Source organism: Trematomus bernacchii, unplaced genomic scaffold, assembly GCF_902827165.1.
Source record: "Trematomus bernacchii unplaced genomic scaffold, fTreBer1.1, whole genome shotgun sequence".
In the NCBI taxonomy this organism is placed as follows: Eukaryota; Metazoa; Chordata; class Actinopteri; order Perciformes; family Nototheniidae; genus Trematomus; species Trematomus bernacchii.
This window is the reverse complement of record NW_022987782.1, coordinates 2,883,857-2,905,518: the sequence shown is the minus strand read 5'-3', so window position 1 is coordinate 2,905,518 and position 21,662 is coordinate 2,883,857. Positions and strand designations below refer to the sequence as shown.

Genomic DNA, 21,662 nt, shown 5'->3' with positions numbered 1-21,662 from the left:
ATGAAAGATTCTCTTCTGCTATTCCACGGTGTCACGTTAGGATGTTACAGTGAAACCGATCGTTATTGGGTTTGTGCAACAATATGCACATAAGACGAAGACAAAAAGAATGAGACAGCTGTGTGTTCTGACTAACCCTCAGAACACACACAGAACCTGGTGGGAAAGTGTGTGTACTTCTGAATGTGCTTCTGTTATGAGGTAGCTTTGGTTTGTCTCCACAATAAATCAATGTTTTCACTCAGCACTTACATATATACATATATACTCTTCATATATACACTTTTATCCGTGGTCTTTTCACTTTACCCTTATTGTCCTGCTTGTATCTCTCTCCACAGCTGAGCTGAATGTGGAGCTAGCTCGCCCTCTGAAAATCAACCCCACCCTGGCTAAGCTGGAGCAGGCTAAAGCATACCTGATGAAAGTCCTGCCAAACCACACCTGGGGAACCTCCAGTAACCCTCCTTCTGCTTCCCCCAGCCCCTACTCCTCCCCTGCCAAGACTCTGCCCAGGCCCCCCCCTGCTCACTCAGAGGCCTCCGCCCTGGGGAAGGACAGTGTCAGGGCTCTGGCGCTTTCCTTCCACAAGGTCTCTCTCCACACTGCCCAGATTGTGGTAGTCATGGAGACAGAGGCCCATCCAATGAGGCCCAGTGTGACCGCAGCAGTGTCTGCCATGACAGGAAGTCTGAATATGAAGTCAGGGCCAAGGATCGAAGGTGAGTGAAACCACTACAGCTTTTGCAACAAACTAACAAAAGGACATTATGCTGGCAGGGAAACACAATAAATACAAATGACATAAACACAAGGCCCAGTTAATGAACCCACGATGCAGGATCCCCTGTGATGCAGTGAAGAAACATCAGATCATATGTGTGTTATCTGACCACTGTTTGAGGGGCCAGCCACTACTAGATGTGATATTCTGAATCCTCCGTGACCCTATGATCACCTTCATCTTCAAACCAGAACTGTAAAATAGTTGTAAGTTAAAGCAGTTAACAAAAATGTTTTGTTGGTCTGCACAGTGTGACATTGTTGTCAATAGGAAAGTAGAACTCTAATGCTTTAGTCCGGGGCAGGCAGAACTATGGAATTGGCCAGCCAGATGTTTCAAACGAGAGACAATTTAAAGAAATAGTTATATATAATGCTAAGTTTCAGTTTGTTTATTCAAGTTTGTGCTCCCCAGCTTCAGGCTGTCAAAACGTGTTATCTTTTCTCTGGCCCCCTGCTGAGACTCCTCTGAGTCACTCAATATCCATGCGCTTTTACTCCAAAGTAATAAGGGCCTGGACCTTAAATGACTTACTTTATTATTTCTTTCATTTTTTCAATGTGAAAATGAAAAAAAAAGAAAAAGTGATTTTGCTGCATTGAAAAAAAGATATTGCCACTCAGGTTATTGCTGTCAAAGAAATTCTGGAAACAGGTGGAGCTACATTGGAAACAAATGCAATGACTTCACCCCATTTGGTAGAATTGATAATCTGTTAGAGAAACCACGAATGTAAGTCTCAGTAATGCACTACTCTAAATGTACATGTTTCCTTGTGGTGTGTCATGTGCCTGGTACCAAAGCTTACTGCCAACAGGAAACAGTCCAGGCCCTTTGAAATGAAGTCAAGTTACACAGTGCTTCAAATATCCAATACAAAGAAAATAGTTTAACAGTCACAGTTTAATCAAACAAATATTGTAGCTGCCCTCAGCAATAATCACAGCAGAGTCTCGACGGATGCAGTTTCTTTATTGGTCTTTCAAGCATCGTGAAAACTAAAATATAAACACAGACATAGGTACTTAATTGTCATTACAAAACATCAATAAAGCATTCGGTTAAACCACAACTGTATTAATTCACAGATCAAATAACCACGTGTAACAAGGTCTCTTTAACGTACCTCGCTCCGCTCACCGAGGGTGCAAAAATGTGTGACGTCAAGCATGGCAGTCCTTATATCTCTTATATCAATTGGCACTATGAACAGTTCAGCCAAAGAACAACACACACAGTTTCAATTCAAACCGATATAAACCCGATAATATCACAGAATGTTCGTGGCAATAGTATTCTATAACTCACATGTACGTTTGAGAGGTCCGTAGCACCGACTAGACCTTGCCGCTTGATACTTTGCGACACCGATTACGGCAACAGTTTAAACATGTGTTGTTATGATTCCGGGGTTCGCAGCGTCACGCCCATACCTACGCCAGCCCCTAACCATGCATACTAAATAATCATAGTGGTCATTTACACTCCCACCAAATCCTGTCATGATGAACAAACTTAACAAGGTAAACAAACTGAGTGAATCATACAGGATTTCTAGACCGTCAAAACAGAACACACTTAAAGTTATGATGGTTCACACACAAATAAGCCTTGTCACCTTAGCAACGTTTTACTAGTATGTCTGATGCAAGTGTATTTTAGCCAATTATTCACTTTCAATGAGTAACACTAGCTTCTGGATGGGACGTTCTATAATCGAGGGTTTGGAGGCGTAGTCTTGTCTCTTTGTTGATTTCCGCTCTCCAACTTGCACTTTGACTCGACGAACCAAACCATCAGTCCCTTCTGTCTCGACCACTCGCCCTAGCTGCCACTGATTCCTTGGAAGCATGTCTTCCTTGATAATGACTATGTTGTTAACCTTCAGGTTGCGCCGGGGTATGTGCCACTTTTGTCTTAAAGAAAGATTCTGGAGATATTCTCTCTTCCACCGACTCCAGAACTGTTCAGTCAGATATTGCACTCGTCGCCACCTTTTGGCCGAGTACGTATCTTCCTTCTCAAACTTTCCGGGAGGTGGAAGAGCAATCTTGGATTTCATCAAGATGAGGTGGTTTGGGGTAAGTGGCTCTAATGACTTGGGATCACTGATTACATCAACGTTTAGTGGACGGCTGTTGACGATGGTCATTGCTTCATAAAACAGAGTTCGGAGGGAGGCATCGTCTAATCTGCCTGGACATTGTGAGATTGTAACGTTCAGCACATTGCGAATGGTCCGAATCTGCCGTTCCCAGACACCACCTGCATGACTTGCAGAAGGAGCATTGAGAATGAACTCACACTGCTTATCTGCGAGGAAAGCTTCCAATGCCTTGGTGTCACATTGCTTCAGTGCCCTTTGGAGCTCATTTCTTGCCCCTACAAAGTTTGTGCCCTGATCACAGCGCAGTTGGCATACAGCTCCTCTTAGACTAATGAAGCGCCTTAAAGCGTTAATGAAGGCGTCCGTGGACAAATCTTCAAGCATTTCAATATGAACTGCTCGAGAGGACAGGCATGTAAAGATGAGGCCGTACCTCTTGCACTCTTTACGGCCCCGCTTGATTACAAATGGGCCAAAGCAGTCCATACCACAAGATGTGAAAGGAGCTGAAGCTTCAACACGTTCTTTGGGCAGTTCGGACATTCGTTGCTCCCCAGCTGGTCTTCTGAGCTTCCGGCATTGCACGCATCTGTGTATCAATTTGGCAACTAATTTGCTCCCACCAATAGCCCAAAATCCATTGGCTCTGATTTCCATTAAGGTTTGACCTCGGCCCTGGTGGCAGATCTGGACATGGTAGTGAGACAGAATCAGCTTGGTGATGTGGCTGTCTTTCGGGAGTATGATAGGGTGCTTTAGTTCTTGACTAACGGCCCATCCACACAGCAGCGTGCGTTGAAAGCTTCACCATTCACTTGAATGGGGTGACGTCACTTTTCGCCGAACTGCATTGTGGGAAGCGGTGCTTTGCTGCCGTGGCTCGCTGTAAAAGTTGAGAAATGTTCAACTTTTGAAGCTTCTGAAGCTTCGGTGGAAGCGTCAGCCAATCAAATCCCGTTTATGCAAATCTGACAGTACAAGCACTAGCCAATCAAACCGCGTGTATGCTGGGAGACACACACCGCAGGTCATTTCCTCATATTCCAAAAAATTGAGCAAGCTTCAACGCACGCCGCTGTGTGGACGGGCCGTAAGGGTTGACTTTCCAAGTCTTCCTCCAACGCAGAGGAGTTCTCCATTCAGGATGGGGTCCAGACGAAGAAGAGGACTTGAACTTGGGAGACTGTCTCCTTGAACACCCTTTTGAAGTGCCTTTATTTCTTGGGAGAAAGCTTGCTGCTGGACGAGCCTAATCACCACTTCAGTAGCCCTCCGTTCTTCGACTGTCACAACGTTGCAGTGTTTTTGCTTGGACCCTAATCTCTTGATTCTTGCAACCACCTTAACAAGCGTAGTCCATAAAGAAAACCGGCTCAGGGGACTTAGAACGTCCTGCTGCTCGCTGACTTGAGTTGCAAAGGCTTGAATCGATTTAACTTCTGGATCACCAACTAGCAAATCATTTGAAGGTGTAGGTGATGGAAGCACCTTCTGTTCCCATAAAAACGTAGGCCCTAATAACCAGATAGTTGTCCGCTGCGTGAAGACCTCTGGAGGCATGGTCAGCTGGGTTTTGTGCTGTATCGACATAGTGCCACTGGGTTGCTTGTGTATTATCTCTTATCAGTTGAACACGATTTGCAACGAACACATGAAACCTTCTTGCTTCATTGTTGATGTAGGCAAGCACCACCTGAGAGTCAGTCCAGAAGTATTCTTGGTCGATTTTCATCTCAAGCTCAGTTTTCAACAAAACGCTCATCCTGGCTGAGGTGACCGCGGCTGAGAGTTCAAGTCTGGGAATGCTAGTGATCTTAGTAGGTGCAACTCTTGCCTTTGACATTACAAGACTGCAATGGATTTCGTCTTTGTCGTTCTTGTATCTGAGGTAGGAACATGCACCATATCCAACGTTGCTAGCATCTGAGAAGTGGTGCAGTTCTACTCTCACAATGTGTCCAAAGTCTTGAGGGTGGTAACATCTTGGTATAGTGACTTTGTTTAACCTTTGAAGACCGTACTTCCACTCCTCCCACCGTGGACGCAAGTTCTCAGGAAGTGGATCATCCCATCCGTTGCCTCTGCGGCACAGCTCTTGCAGAATGCACTTTCCAGTCAGGGCGAAGGGAGCAACAAAACCGAGTGGGTCATAAAGAGAGGCAACAACTGACCAGCCACCAGGTTGGTGGCTGGTCCTTTGTTTCGATGTTGAAACTGAAAGTGTCGTTTTCCATTGACCACTGAATGCCAAGAATGTGTCCTTCTGTTGTTGCGTCAGGGTTAAGATTGAGAGGGTCTTTGGTTACTGCTCTTTCTGAGGGGGCTATGCAGGACAGGGCTTCCTTTTGATTTGAGTTGAACTTGTGAAGACGTAAGCCTCCATTTTTACACAGCTCCTGAGCTTTTGCCTCTTCGACTGATGGAATACTGGTTAACCCATCGTCCACATAACAGTTATTCTCAATGAAAGCTGATGCTAACGGATAGTCACTTTTGTGGTGCTGAGCCAGGTATTTAAGTCCAAAGTTGGCGCATCCAGGGGATGAGGAGGCGCCTGCATTGCCTGAACAAGTTAGATGCCGCCTATCACAATGCACTGAGATTTGTCACAAATTGTAAAGCACTTACACATCACTGTACACTGTATACCAAGGCAGGTTTGCCATCACTTACTGTACGGAGGCTCAGTCATTGGTACACGTTTATTTATAAAGCTATGTTGGGTAGCTTCTGTTCACTGATAACTCAGAGAGTTGCAAGCAGCTATTGTCTGAGATCGCATGATGTAGTCTTGTTGGATGTGCCAAGAGCAAGGACTGTCTTAGGTAAGACAGCTTTTATGTGCGCAGCTCCACTTGCTTGGAACAGTCTACAGCTAAAATTGAAACTGAGCAATTTCATTCCTCTGAATGTTTTTAAAGCAAATCTAAATGAAATGCTCATTGAAACTATGGGTATTTGTAAATGTTGATAAGTATGTAAATGTAGCTTGTAAATATCTTGTATGATGTCCTCTATTGTTTTATGTTGTTTTATGTTTCATGTAGAACCTAATTGCTGCAGGTCTCCCTTGAAAAAGAGATCTATGATCTCAAGGGACAATCTGGTTAAATAAAGGTTTGACACCAAAGAGGTGGACTGTCATTCTATATCAGGGGTGCCCAACCTTTTTTGAACCGAGAGCTACTTTTAAAGTTGCCAGTCTGCCGAGATCTACCAGTCCAAATAGAGAGGCGTAGCCATTAGTGACAGTCTACTACCAGGTAAATACACACTTCTACTTGTATAAAACTGACCTTTGTACGATTAATACTTCATAAAATACTGCAGATCCTTTATCTTACCTCTTTCTAATCTACACACATACAAGTATGTAACTGAAGTTATTACATGGTTTAGTTGAATACTCGATTCTGATTGGTCAATTCAGAACACGTGACACGTTGTTAATCCAGAACAGACAGACCGCTGTCAAGGATTTATGACCGTTGTTAAGGACGCTCAAATCTGCAGAAAGAAGTCCGGTCGATTGAACTGTATACAGTTTGGCTGAAAAGCAAACTGCATGCAGTTTGCTTTTCGAACTGACAAGACAAGAGCGACAAGAAAACAGCGGAGAATTAACAGGCAGAAACCCTCCTTTTTACGCAGCGGTCCAGACATAGACATCAAACGGCGACACATATTCAGTTGCCAGTTACTTTTGCATTAGGGCAGGGATATCTAGATACTTTCCAAGGTTTGACATAATGAATTGTGCTACTTTTATAGCAAGCAACGATGTTTTCAAATCTGTAATCAAAAAGCTCCTCAAAAACGCTATCGAAGCAGTTCCTGCCGTTGCTACGTTAGTTCAAACAGTAACAACGGACTATTTTCCTTAGCGGATGCATGTCAATTTAAATCAATACATACAACTATTTTTTAAATCAATAAAATCATTTTCTAAATCCATAAAAGCATTTCAATTAATAGTGGGAGTCATATCATTACTTTGTTGAGAATGTGGCCATGTAATAAGCGGGATAATGTGCAGCGACTTGGTCATTATGGGGAAAAGAACACCTTCATGCAGATCTAGATCCCTCCGCTTCGCGTCGGGCTCCTGATCAGCCTGTCGGTGTTCTTTTCCCCATAATGACCCCGTCGCTGCACATTATCCCTTACTTACACAACAGTGTTGTTGATACAGAGTTGGAGTTTATTCACACGTCACATACTACAGTGGGTCATGTTTTCAAGAAACATTGAACAGTGCTGCCACATATGACACAGGAAAAAAAGAAAAGACTCTGAACCCTTTCTTTGCCATTATATACAAATAGTGTTGCTACAAAAGTATAAATTAGGCTTACTAATAAGACAACTCAGATCTGAAGCTACACCGGAATCTGCTGCCAAAGTGCAATAAAAGACTAAATTAATAGAATCAAACCCTTTTTTTGTTGCATTTTAGTAGAGTATAAAAAGAAATGCCTTTAAAATAGGATGCAAGCAACACTAGTTTCTTAACCTGAATTGATAATAGACTATAATCAATTTAAGTTTGCATTCTTATACCATTTTGTACAATAATTCTAATGAATAAGTTCAAACAAACTAAAACTTACAGCTGATTAATAACGGTATCTAACTTGAGTTTTTATTATATCAAAAACCTGTTGAAATGCTACTGTTATTTTTACTGTCCCCAAAAAGCGCGTCGGCAGCCTCCAGGAATGCTTCTTTCACAACTTCGCCGTCTTTGAAAGACTTCATGTGTTTGGCAAGAACGTGACTGACACGATAAGATGCTATGGTAGCAGCCTTGCTCTTGTTGTTGGGCCTGGTGAAAATGGACTGCTGTGCATTTAGCTGTCCTTTCAGGTCCCTCACCTTTTGGGAGCGTAGGGCAGAATTAGGAGGGAATTCCGTCTCGTAACGTTTGTGCACTGTTTTGAAATGCCGCTCCTAAATTACCCTTCTTCGATAAAGCCACGCTCGCATTGCAGATGAGACAGATGGACTTTGAATTGGAATAGATACAAAAATAATCATCCTCCCATTCGGAGTGAAAATGATATATTTTGGGCTTTTTTGCTTCTGCCATAATTGCGGTCTTGTGTGTGTGCGGACTGTCACTCCTGTTGACACGGACAACGTCAGCTAACTAGTGCCCACTGCCCACCAGCCACGCCCCGACACATGGGGTCACGCCGGCCAATCACAAAGCTTTGATGCGTTCAAGTGCATTATTCTGGCACAGGAAGATTATGTTATAGGACATTAACGATAAAACTGAATATTGTTGTTCTATTTTTAAACACATCTCGCGATCGACTGGGAATCTCCCCGCGATCGATCGACTGGTTGGGCACCCCTGCTCTATACTCTTGCGGTTCTGTTTCCAGCTGTCCGCCCTCCCACCAGAGGAACCTCAGGTAGTTGCGGGCTTCAGGTGAGACATGGAATTGATGAAACATCCTTTCGACTGCCACTGCTTCCCTTCTAAAGCGGCAAAGGACTCCCACCAGTGAGTTGATTAGGTCGGGACCTGTTAGTAGAGTATCGTTTAGAGAGATACCGCGAAACTTTGCTGAACAGTCAAAAACAACTCTTAGTTTGCCTGGCTTCTTGGGGTGATATACCCCGTGATGAGGAATGTACCAAACTGTCTCTCCTTCGGAAGCTGTGGACGCTAGCTCTGCATCACCCTTGCTGATTATTTCCTTCATGAAGGCAGTATAATGATCGTAATAGTGTTTGTTGGCTTTTAACCTTTTCTTAAGGTGTTGTAGCCGGATAGTCGCCAGCTTCTTATTGTTTGGTAGTGATGGTGGACTAATGTCCTTGAAAGGGAGAGGCATCTCGTAGTGTCCGTCTTCCTTCTGCCTAATGTTGTCCCTAAGGAGTTGTATGAAGCGAACATCATCTTGGGACACATACTTGTCTTCAAAGCGCTTTTCGTTGAAGTCTGATTCCAGGACTTTCAGCACATCGGTGGCTGATGGTGTTGGCATCTCTTTCACTGTGACTCGATGTACAAAGCTTTGATGTCCCTGTCTATCCAAGAGGGGATTAGCTGAGCCGATGATGCTCCATCCGAGCACGGTTCTTTGTGCGAAAGGTTCATTTTCACCTCCTGTGACGACTTCCAAGGGAGCCAACGCTGATGGGCAGTCATAGCCAATTAGCAGTCCCACCTCGCAGTCTTGGGCCTAGGCTCCACGGGAACAAAAACGGGTTGAATCCGCATATTTCTCATGCGTATAGCCCTTTAAGCTCGACGACGCCGTAACGGAAATGTAGAAACAGACCCTGCAAACGACAACGGGTCCAAAGGTGGATAGATCTGGGAACGGAGCGCTCTGGGGGGTCCAACGGGGCCGTGTGGTCGCCTATACGGTCATCCGTTTCTGATAATGACGACGCAATAGCCCCGCCTCCCCCCGCCTCTGCTGCTCACCCCCGCAAAAGTACACTGCACACTGAATTCCGATTATTTATCTTTATCTCGATATGGACATAAACGCGAGTGAAGTCTAATCTGACAGGACGGAGACACGCAGCTCCTCCCGCTGTGATGCAGCGGGAGGAAAACACACACTTCAAGTCAGATCATCACCCTTAGCTATTTTAATTACCTCTCAAACTACCTAAACTAGTTATAAATATGTTTATTTTACTGTCGGGTCACTCGACACTGGATCAGCTGCTGCATGAGACAGACACTGACGCTGTCAGAAGAGAGGGAGGAAAAAGAGAGGCTCCGTATATTTTATTATTATATATCATTATATAGAGTCGTTATTCATTTGTTTTAAAGCTCAATAAATAACAAAGAAGACCTTTGACCGGCACTTTTATAATTTTGTCCGGAAGATTTCAACTTTAACGCACGTTGACCGGCGAAAAACTCTGCCCGGATCCCTCAGCCCCCACCGCGGAGAATAAACAGAAGTGCAGCCATGACAACCATGCTTCTTCGCTGCTTTTGTGGAGGAAGTTGCTGCTTTTGTGGAGGAAGTTACAGCGCCACGTACAGGCTCGGCATATGTACTGCAGCTTTTCCAGCGGTTGGATGTAAACGGAGCTGTCTCGTGGAGCTTGACACAATCCGGTGTATATTGCGTGTGGGCGAAAGGTTTTTTGCGGTTGCGTTTGCGTTACTCCGATGCGTTTTGCCGTATGCGTTCCCGTGGAGCCGGGGTCTCAGAGTGGTGGTAGCTTGTTTGCTAAGTGTTTGAGATGAGGCCATTGGAGTGCTGTTCTTTTAGTGGGGATATGAGACCTTTCAACTGGTATGAAATCTCGTGTGTAGGTCTGCTGCAGTTTGACGTAGGCTTCAGAGTTGAGTCCCCGAACTTGAAGACCGCAGGCAGTCTTACTTGCAATGACTCTGTTAGCCGCTGTCATTGTACTCAGTTTCAGCTGCACTGGTTGAGCGTCCACATCTAGTTCAGTAACTAAATCTTCCAAAATGAAGGTTGAATCACTTTGTGTGTCCAGTAGGGCATAAGTGAACATTTCTCTATCAGGATCCGTTGTTGACGACACCAGAACTGGAACAATGCTAGAGGTGGCAGAAGTATGCTGTGTCAGTGCATGAGACATAACTTTGTGGATCTCCTTACTAGTATGTTCTCCTGTGGCAGCAGGATATTTGCCTGATGTTTCCGCAGGTCTTTTGTCTATTTCTATGTGCAAGCAGGTTGGGTGACGTCGACTACATGTGCTGCAGGTATGTCGCCTTTTGCAGTCTTTGGAAATGTGCCCCTTTCCTAAGCACCCAAAGCAAAGGTGATTTTCGTGGATCAAAGTTTTCTTCTCGTCTGTAGTCTTTGCTGCAAAGGTTGGGCACCTTGCAATACCATGTGTTTCATCCTTACAAACTAAACAAGGTGGCCATGGTTTTGAGTTTGAAGTTACAAATGTCTCTGAGGTGGGCTCGTCCATTTCAGTACTGGTGTTGAGTGCTTTGGTTCTCTTTGGAAACCTCTCCTCTGTGGTCTTGGTGGTTTTCATCAGGAGAGGGGATATGATGGGATTACAGGCTATTCTAGCTTCCCTTTGTGTAAACTCTGTAAAATATGCGAAACTTGGATAGTCTCCAGATTTGTCTAATTCTTCAACAACAATCCGACTCCACCTGTGCACCATCCACTCAGGCAGTTTTTGGAGAAGCTTGTGATTTTCCTCGCAATCATTTAGGATGGCCAGGCCCTTTACATGGGGGATAGCTTCAACACAACCTTGAAGGTAATCTGCAAACTCTCTGAGCGCTATGGGGTCGTTTACATCTATCTTGGGCCACTTCATGAGCTTGTCTCTGAAAGCCTTTTGGACAATGAAGGGGTTTCCATATCTATCTTGTAAGACCGCCCAGGCACCGTGATATGCATCTTCTGAGTTTCTATAGAAAAATCCTTCTACAGCCTTGCACGCCTCCCCTGCGAGGTAACTCTTTAGATAGAGCATCTTTTCGCCGACTGGGAGGGGCTTATTGCCGATGAGGGCCATGAAGGACATCTTCCAGTCTATGAACTTCAAAGGATCGCCAGTAAACGTTGTTGGTTCCGGGACAGGTAGACGGTTCAGAGTAAAGGAGCTTGCAATTGCCTGGGTTAGGCTGACTTCTTCCTGAGACGTTGGCGCTTCAGGCGGTGCAGGATGAAGCCAGAATGGCTTTGCTTGTGGATTTAGTGGGGGTTTACTAGAGGAGCTGGAGGTGTTGTTTGATTTTCCTGATGACTCTGAGATTACAGTTTCTGTGTTCGTGTTTCCAAAGACAGAGCCATACTCATTCTTATTTAGCACCGCCCTCACTCTCTCCTTCTCAAGTTGGTCGTTGAAAGTTTCATCTATATTCTCTTGCCGTTTACCGAGTAATTCACGAATCTCGGCCGTATGGGCGATACATGCATCCATTTTCTTGGCAATGTCTGGAGTAGTGATATGGTTGCGTCGAATGGGCTCATAATGTTGCTGTACTATGACATATTTGGATTCTATGTCCTCTATGCATCTATTTAGGTCTTCGGCTGAGCAGAACTCTTTCAGTCTTACCTCTCTTGCTGTCTGCTTCCAAGAGTCATAGGCTTTATTGAATGCCTTTTCGTTTTTCTTAGCTTCCTTTTCTTGCAACTCTAGGGCCTTTTGTGTTAAACTTCGTTCACGAGAGCTGGACCTGACTTGTGTCTCTGGGAGGTTGTCTGTTTCTTCAGCAGGTAGTGACATCTTGTTGCCTTTCAAGGTTCAAGGTTCAAGGTTCTTTATTGTCAATCTGACATAGCTACAGAGTAATTATGCAGTTGAAAATCTTATGTCACAGGCTTCTCCAACAATGCAACATAATAACATAACATAATAACAATAAGAGCAAGAGCAATACAAAAATAATAATAGTTATAAAAATGAAATAAAGTTATGATGTGGAATAGTGCAGTATGAGTCTATATACAAGTTATTGGAATGATATATATATATTAGGTATTAGATACATACTACTGAGTAGCAGTTGAATGTTTGAAGTTGTTTCAACAGTTCAATTTTTTAACAGTCTCACTGCCCGCGGGAAGAAACTGTCTCCGAATCTTCTTGTCCTTGCCAGGATGCTGCGGTAACGTCTGCCAGACGGCAACAGAAAGAACAGTTTGTGGCTGGGGTGATGGGGGTCTTTGATAATCCGTAGTGATTTCTTCCTGAGCCGCTGGGAGTAAAGGTCCTCCATGGATGGCAGCTCCGTCCTGGTGATGTGCTGTGCAGTTTTCACCACCCTCTGTAAAGCCTTACGATCGAGGTCGGTGCAGCTGCCGTACCAGGCCGTCATGCTGCCAGTGAGGATACTCTCTATCGTGCACCTGTAGAAGTTGCAGAGTATCCTGGAATCCATTTTGAACCTCCTCAACCTGCGGAGGAAGAAGAGCCGCTGTCGAGCTTTCTTGGTGATGGTGGTGGTGTGAAGAGACCATGTCAGGTCCTCAGTGATGTGGACCCCAAGGAACCTGAAGCTTTTGACTCTCTCCACCGTAGTCCCATTGATGGCGATGGGGGCGTGTCCCTCTCCCTGCTGCTTCCTGTAGTCCACAATCAGCTCCTTTGTTTTGCTGATGTTGAGATGGAGGTTGTTCTCCTGGCACCAAGATGTCAGGTTTTCGACCTCCTCTCTGTACGCCGTCTCGTCATCGTCTGTGATCTGGCCGATGACGGTCGTGTCATCAGCAAACTTCACGATGGTGTTGGAGCTGTGTGTGGCCACGCAGTCGTGGGTGAACAGGGAGTAGAGGAGAGGGCTGAGCACGCAGCCTTGAGGGGCACCGGTGTTGAGAATCAGGGTGGAGGATGTGATATTTCCCACCCGCACTGCCTGGGGTCTGCCCGTCAGGAAGTTCAGGATCCAGTCACAGAGGGCGCTGTTGAGCCCGAGGTCTCTGAGCTTGATGGCCAGCTTGGAGGGCACAATGGTGTTGAATGCTGAACTGTAGTCAATGAACAGCATTCTCACATATGTGTTCCTGTTCTTCGGGTCCAGGTGTGAGAGGGCAGTGTGGAGGGTGAGGGCTATGGCGTCGTCTGTGGACCTGTTTGCTCTGTAGGCAAACTGCAGGGGGTCCAGAGATTCAGGGAGGGAGGAGGTGATGAATAATTTGACTAACCGCTCAAAGCACTTCATTATGATGGAGGTGAGTGCTACTGGGCGGTAGTCGTTGGGGCAGGTGATGATTGTCTTTTTGGGGACAGGAATGATGGTGGAGTGTTTAAGACATGTGGGGACTACAGACTGCAGCAGGGACCTGTTGAAGATGTCTGTGAACACCTCTGCCAGCTGAACTGCACACACCCTGAGAACACGGCCAGGGATGCCATCAGGTCCAGGAGCCTTGTGTGGGTTAACCCTTTTAAAGGATTTACACACATCTGCCCTATTTAAAACAAAAGGGCAGTGTAGCTCCTGGTCCCTCTGTACCTCCACAGCCTGGCTGCTCTCAAAGCGTGCAAAAAAACTGTTTAGCTCATCTGGGAGAGATGCGCACGCAGACACTCCCGCAGCACCCCCCGCTGCTCCTTTGTAGTCAGTCATTGTCCTTAGTCCCGCCCACATATTCCTAGTGTTACAGCCTTTGAAGTCAGATTCCACCTTGTCTTTGTACTGTCTCTTTGCATTTTTTATTGCTCTCCGGAGATCATACCTAGACTTCCTGTACTCCTCCAAATCTCCCGCTGTGTGCGCGAGAGTGCGCGCTTTCAGTTTGCCGCGCACCTCACCGTTTACCCAGGGCAAGTGTCTCTGTTTGTACTTTAACTATAGCCTTAGAGTGTTTTATGTCTCGACTCAATTTGGGTGAATGGTGACTTTAACTTTAAACTATATAACACTCACATCAGACATTTACATTTTGTGGACACGCTAAGATGAGCAAACATGAATGATACAAAATGTCACAAACAATAGTACTGCTAATGCTCTACAGTCAGACAATTTTACCCTTTAAACATTATTACACGTTCAGGAATAAGTTCTCATGAAATGACATAGACGGTTAAATGCCCTCTTTAACTATATAGCTCTCAACTTTACGACTGTATTTTTACACAATATGACATGGCTGTTGTGCATACAATGAATTCACTTAGCAGACAGCTTTAAATCTATTTACCACATTAACTTTGACCATGTACTTATATTTATTATTGGCTTTACCCTTTAGTTAGCCAAAGTCTCCTACTGCAGCATTGGCCTCCGTACATTGACATGCAGTTGAGCCAAAGAACAACACACACAGTTTCAATTCAAACCGATATAAACCCGATAATATCACAGAATGTTCGTGGCAATAGTATTCTATAACTCACATGTACGTTTGAGAGGTCCGTAGCACCGACTAGACCAGGGGTACTCAAATACAAATCTTAAAGGTCCAAAAAAAATGTTTCAATAAGACAAAGGTCCGTTTATTACGGTCATTCAAACTTTTAAACAATTGCAACAAGATTCTTAACACGAGGTTGCAAAAACAAAAATAATCTGTATGCAGCAGTTTTCATTGTTATTGTGTCTGTGCTTGATCCCTCAGAGTCGCAGTGTGAGCTGCACAGTTATGAATAAAGGCAGCTGCACCCTCTTTCATTCAGCATTCCCATTATTGCTTTATAAATGTCTTGCCCCCTTGTGTGTCCACTGAGGTTCGTCAGGCCCAACACATCTTCAACAAACTCCCCCTTTGCCTCATCATAAAAACTCACAAACACCAGCAACTGAGCATTGTCAGTGGTGTCAGTGGACTCATCCACCGCTAAGGAAATGCACTGTGCATTTTTTATTCCATCACAAAGCTGATTAATCAAATCACCAGCCAGTATTTATGTTCTTCTGGTTGCTGTGGAATCTGAGAGGGGGATTTGCTTGATTTGACCTGTTATTTCCTCTTTTTGTTTGCCTTCAAACATGGTCTCCATCACTTCAGTCATGCATTCTTTTATACTTCAGTTATTATCCAGTGGAATGTCCTTACCTACTGGCCTAGTTCAATCAAAGTGGTTACTTTTTTTTGGCTGGGCAGTGTAGTTTTACACACCGTCTTATTTGACTTTCTCAGGACTTAAAACTGTTTTTTGGGGGCAGACCCCCACAAAGAAAAACATATATTTACACAGGTAAGGTCATCATCTTAACAGTGTTGTATGCTCATTCGTGAGCAGAGCATCAAGTCGCCTCACAAACTTATTAAGATCAACAGCTTTAGTGCGTTTTGATTCAATGCTGAGTACAGCCAAACTTGACAGTCTCTTCTCTGTCATTGGAGACCGCAAATACCTCATTCCTTCAGTACTTGGGTCCGAATGCTTCTCATTTTGCGCCGTCTCGTTCAAATGAAATCTCCGCCAATCATATTTCCATGCTCGCGCCAGGGACGGGGGAGGGGTTACAAGACGTGCATCTTGTGCTGCATTCACTTGCACTCGGACATTAGAGACTTTCTCTCATAAATGTCAGATGAGCCACAACTTTTCTTTCAAAACAAAGCTGCCAACTGGGGTGGCAGCTGGGGCACCGGTAGGTGAAACTAGGCTACTAGCTACAGTACAGATGCAACTAGATGAGCTGTTAACTCTCGCTCTGACTTTTTTTTTTTTAAACTCTCGCTCTGACTCAGACAGGTTGAAAGAGACGACACGACACACGCATTTTTCCCACCCGCATTCCGCGAAGACCCGCCCTACTGTGCCTCTGATTCGCAGACTGTTGGTGGGCGAAAAATGCTGACGGGATGCTGAATGTGATTGGACCAAAGCGTTGACAGACACACACAGACAGTGGAACAGTCTGACATGCAGAGCGCTGTATGCAGTGGACATAGCGGTTATACAGAATTTTGACTCGTTGCGTTGGGGCGATGTCTCACAGATAATACAGATAACACAGATAATACATATGAAAAGTATAATTTGCTCAGAGTCCAGAGACAGTTGTGGTTCGGTCCGGATCCGGACCGGAGTCCGGACTTTGAGGATGCCTGGACTAGACCTTGTCGCTTGATACTTTGCGACACCGATTATGGCAACAGTTTAAACACGTGTTGTTATGATTCCGGGGTTCGCAGCGTCACGCCCATACCTACGCCAGCCCCTAACCATGCATACTAAATAATCATAGCGGTCATTTACAAATATTGATGTGGACAAACTCTATAAAGCAATAGCCAGTGCAATTTGTAATTCAGCTGGATTGAAATGTAGCTAAATAAAAGAACAGCTTGAGTAAATCCACTGATTTTCTATTGATAACTATCTCACTGCATAGTGCATATTCAAACTGTCCACTCTGCAGCCTTGTTTGCTGAGAACAATTGGATGTCTTTGCCTTTTTAACATTTTGACACTTGAATTTGTTCACACTGGGAAACAAATTCCAGTATTGCTTTGAGTATTATTTGGAATATTGCTTCTTTTTTTAACACATGCTAGCAAAGCCCTGATCTGCCAACAAAAGGTTTGTCAGTAAACTGTAAAGTGAGAAGTTTGTGTTAGTCTTGGATCTAAAGTTGTTGTTAGTGTTGTGTGTCTGTTTGATTGCAGGGTTATGTGTGTATTGTATGGGCCTGAGAGAGAAAATATATTTTCTTGTGCACTTTCATGTGTGTGAGAGCGAGATGTTTGTTTTGGTGTTAGGACCAAACCCTGCCTTCATCATCACCACTGACTGTTGTCCAGGAGGCATCCCACTGTTTCCATTCCAACAATCAGAGCTGCTAATGCTAATGTAAATTAAAAAGCTTCCAATTCTTTTTGCCGTTGGGTGTGAGCCGAAGCGCTGTAACAGAGGATCAGAGATTTTTGCTTTGTGTGTCAGAGTTTTATTTGTTGTGTTGGCATGTCTCTTAAGTGTGACAGCTGATGGAAACGGAATGGAAGAGAGTGAGGGGCTGAAATGCCACATACAGGCGACAGCATTCATGATTGTGTGACTAGATGATTTGTGGACCGGGTCTGCAGGGGGACAAGGACAGAGCCGGGCTCCCTAAGTGCCTGCATGTGTTTGACAGATGTTATTATATAGGGTTACTTCAGATCAAATGATTGCAGAAAATGTTAATTAAATCCTCAAAACAATTTGCACTTTGTTTACTCAAATCTGCATAACTGCACAGTGACATCATATTCAGCGCTGCTGCCTGCTCTGATTCTTACCAGCTTTCAGCTTTCATCCAAGTTTGATGTGTTGACTTGGATAAACACAGTTGAAACTGTGCAATGGAAAAATAAATGGAGTTTAAAGACAATTGTACTAATATGAAAGCTAATCCCCTCCCACTGACTTTGCTTTCATGTGACTATTTATAGTTCATTCTCTTTCTTTGCACACATAAATACTTTTCAAAAGAAATGTGTTAATTGTAGTTTAATTTGTTTGTAGTAAACACAGGGAAGATATGAGTGTACATAAATGATTTGTATAGATGTTGCCCCGCAGTTCCCAGCACTTTGAAACAGGGCCAGCACTTCTCTGAAGACATTAGAATGAAAGTGACGCAGATACAATGTTGGGACCAGGACCCTGGTGTTTGTTGACATCCATTGGATCATTCCTCCCCAGTTTGGCTCCAAGCTCTTTGAAATACTGTTTGTTGTAACGGCCCAAAAGAACACAAGGTCACATAGGTTTGTTCGGAACAAGACATAATACGACTTAACTGCCATCAAACTAATGCTGTCATCATGTAGGGCAAAAGCTTCATTTATCTTTGTATTAATATATTCAATTAAAGAGCTCTCCGAGTTCGATCTAATTGACCTCTCATCATTTTGCTTCATTTCTGAGAGCATGATGAAACAATGTGGAGTAACACATATTGTACATTTCTATGGCACCAAATGCCAACACATAGGATCTGTTTTTCATGTTAATAAGTGTTTTAAAACTGATATATAGCTATCTTGCTAAATAACATATTTGTCTCACCTTCATTTTGTCTTTTTTATTTTGTATTGATAACTTAAGCGCTCTAATAGATCTTTGTCACAACACACACAGCTTTGGTTTCCCTGAGGGCTCCTCCACATAAGACAAAGCGTCTTCAGTTACACACACTGATGGCTGGTGACAATAGATGTATGGGCTGCCTGAGCCTCCATCACTCCGCACACAGGCCTCTCCACTCCACTCTGTACCTCAGGAAACGGATACCTTGGAAAAGGTTAGGATTCCTGTTCTGTGACTGTCGGTCAAGAGTTTTCTGCTGCCACAATAAGTCAGCAGTAAGGACCCCCCTGGGAGCGGCTGCACTTGAGAGATGTGAGACATGAGGATGTAGTACTACTACAGCGTGCATCGCTCCTGCTGCTGCTGTTGTTTCTCTGCAGGAGAAGCAGGAGACTGATGAAGAGAGAAGGGTAGCAGTGCAACAACGTGTCAATGTTTACCAAACAAATATTGATCTGGACACAGTCGGGGCCATAGAGGGATAACCATGTTTTAGGAATTCAGCTAAAGAGAACAGCAGGTTGAATAAGGAGAATGAAGCGATTGTTATCCTCTATTGATCAGTATCTCAATGAATAGCACTTAGTCAAACTTTCCACTGCACCCTTGTTTGTAGAATAATATGGGAAGTCTTTGCGATTTAGACAATTTGACACTTTATAATGTATTCAAACTGGGAAAGAAATGTCTTTTAAATATTGCTGTTTTTTACACATGATAGCAAAGGCCTCACCTGACAAAAAAGAAAGGACATATGTGAATGAGTTGTAGTAGGGCAGAGGAGCAAATGAGGGAAAAAGGTCAATATATCAGAATGAGAGGCGGATGAATAAAGGAGATATAATACAGGGTAGCAGTAACACCCAACCCCCGTCTTTATCAGCGTACGTCCCCAGCTGCAGCGGATGAAGACCCCGGCATCCCCCCCATCCGTAAAACATCTGGGGCCGTGTACCTGGTAATGGCAGCCCCCCTCTGCCAGGGGACAATATGGAGAGTGGGGGATTAGGTTGACAGTGAGGTGTGTTACCAGATCCTGTGTTAATGAAAAGCAAGTGGAAGCCCCTCATTCCTCCCTCCGTCCACGGCCCACCATTCCCCGAGGTAGGGGGGCATTTATAGTTCAATGAGAGAAAGGAGGGGTGGCGGCCGGAGAGAGAGAGAACATGTGTCTTAAGGTCCATGAAACAAGACCCTCCCTAATCTCTCAGCTCTCCATGAGACTGCCCATCCAGTGCCCCCACTTTCCTAAGAACACACACACACACACACACACACACACACACACACACACACACACACACACACACACACACACACACTGTATCGACATACACTGTAACAAGTGCACTCGTTTTCCTTTACATAGAACAACAGACACACACATAACTGCCTCCTGGTCCCCTCCCTCTGTGGACCCCCTTATTCTTCACGCTGATTCACCAGCACACTTGTGAAGGAACACTTCTGTGTGTGGAACAAAGTGAATGCCATTATTTATGAATGACTCTTGTTTTATTTTGTTTGCCTGGCTTATCTTTGTTTATGTCAGTTGGTTTACTCTGCTGAAGGAAAGCTTTTCTTTTCCGTTTAACACATTATTTCTGTTCAAATACTCTGGGAGAGGTTTAGGCAAACAAAAAGAGATGTATATACCTTCAAATACAAACGTCTGTGCTTGGGAAAGTTTACCCAACTAATAAATAGTTTCAAATGCGTTAAAAATGTAAATATATCACAAAGAAGACTTGGAAAAAAAGGAGGTCCTTCAAGGTATTTGTGAAACACCTGGCTGCTGAGTGAAGATGAAGATGAAGATGGATGCCGTTAATTGATTATAGATGTGAAGTGTAAGAAAGCTGTGAGATGACTGTAGTTTCATATTAGAGACTAATCACATCATATGCTGTTTAAGGTCATAGGGTTATTTAATCAAGTCTAGTCCTGAATAAGTAGAGATTTAGAAAACTCCATCTTTAGCAACATTGGGCTCTTTTTTTTGTTATCAAATACTGAGCATTAGTTTTCCATGTAGACACATTACATCACTTTAGGGATGCTTTCTCTTTCACTTGTCCTGCTGGTCACTGCATGTCCTGCTTGCAGCACATCACACAGACACAATGTACACACAATGTACACACAATGTACACACAGACACACACAGACACAATGTATACACAGACACAATGTACACACAATGTACACACAGACACAATGTACACACAGACACAATGTACACACAATGTACACACAATGTACACACAGACTGTCCAAGCAGCCAGATAGAAAGAGCAGTTTCTTTTCAGTTACATTACACATCAGAGCCTGAAGCTGTATGAGATGACCGGAACTTCCCCTAAAGCCTGATCTTTTCTCAGGACCCATCAGGCTACAGTTAGGTAAAGAATAACATACTGTGAAATCTCCAATTGTGGAAATAAATGCCCCTACTTGCAGCATTATCTTCATACATGTCCTCATATTCATACGAATGTTTAGAAATTCAAACATATCTCTAGCACTACTGGGTTTGCTGATGTGTTGCAACTGTCATTGAAGCAGATGGAAGTCATCAACACTCCTCAGTCAGTGTGTCAGTGTTTGGATGACGCACTGCTGCCTGCACTGAGCCAGGTCGGCCGACATTGTCCCCTGCTACCAAACCAGTTTCCTCTAGTGTCCCATAGTGGTCTTGTGGTGTATTTCTGTGGTGAGTGGCAGTATATTACTTCTATTACTCTTACCATCCCAGACAGTCTTTGGGGACCACAGCTAGTTAGGTAATGACTCCTTTAGGGTTCTTCTAATTGATACCAGTGCATCCCAGAGTATCAATCAGCCAAGCAGTGGTCAGATAACGGTTGCCAGGGAGAAACCGACATGGTAAATCAATGTCTCCGATCTTATCTAATCTTACCCAAGCGTTTGCCAGAAATATATTTTATTTCGAAAGATTTCCATCCATCCTATCCGCCCCACCCACTTTGTTCCCTGGGTGTTGAAAGATGTGCTGCTTTACTGGCAGTTCTATATGGAGGGCTTGAGATATATGCAGAGGTGTACGTGTGTGTGCTGATTTGGGTGTGGGTGGGTGTGTGTCAGTTTTTGCATCATATGGTTAGAAATTGTGATTGGATGATAATTCCACTGGCCTCTATGTGATCAAGGTGAAGATTCTTTAAAAAGTTTAAACTCCACCTTTATTGTTCTCCAGTCATGCTATTCCTTCCTCTCTCATATACTGGTTTATATGTGAATTATATGTGTAAACGTTACGGACTCCCTGTAGGTTGAACAGGTTCACAGGT

The 21,662-nt window shown here is 44.1% G+C and overlaps 1 protein-coding gene across 1 annotated transcript in view; it reads left to right on the top strand.

Annotated features, from left to right (window-relative positions):
- The window catches only part of LOC117497404 (vacuolar protein sorting-associated protein 13B-like), a 392,696-nt gene that overhangs the window by 288,157 nt on the left and 82,877 nt on the right, over positions 1–21,662 (top strand). Inside the window, 1 exon segment of the mRNA XM_034149383.1 lies at positions 342–722. Coding sequence (XP_034005274.1) covers positions 342–722 — 381 coding nt within the window.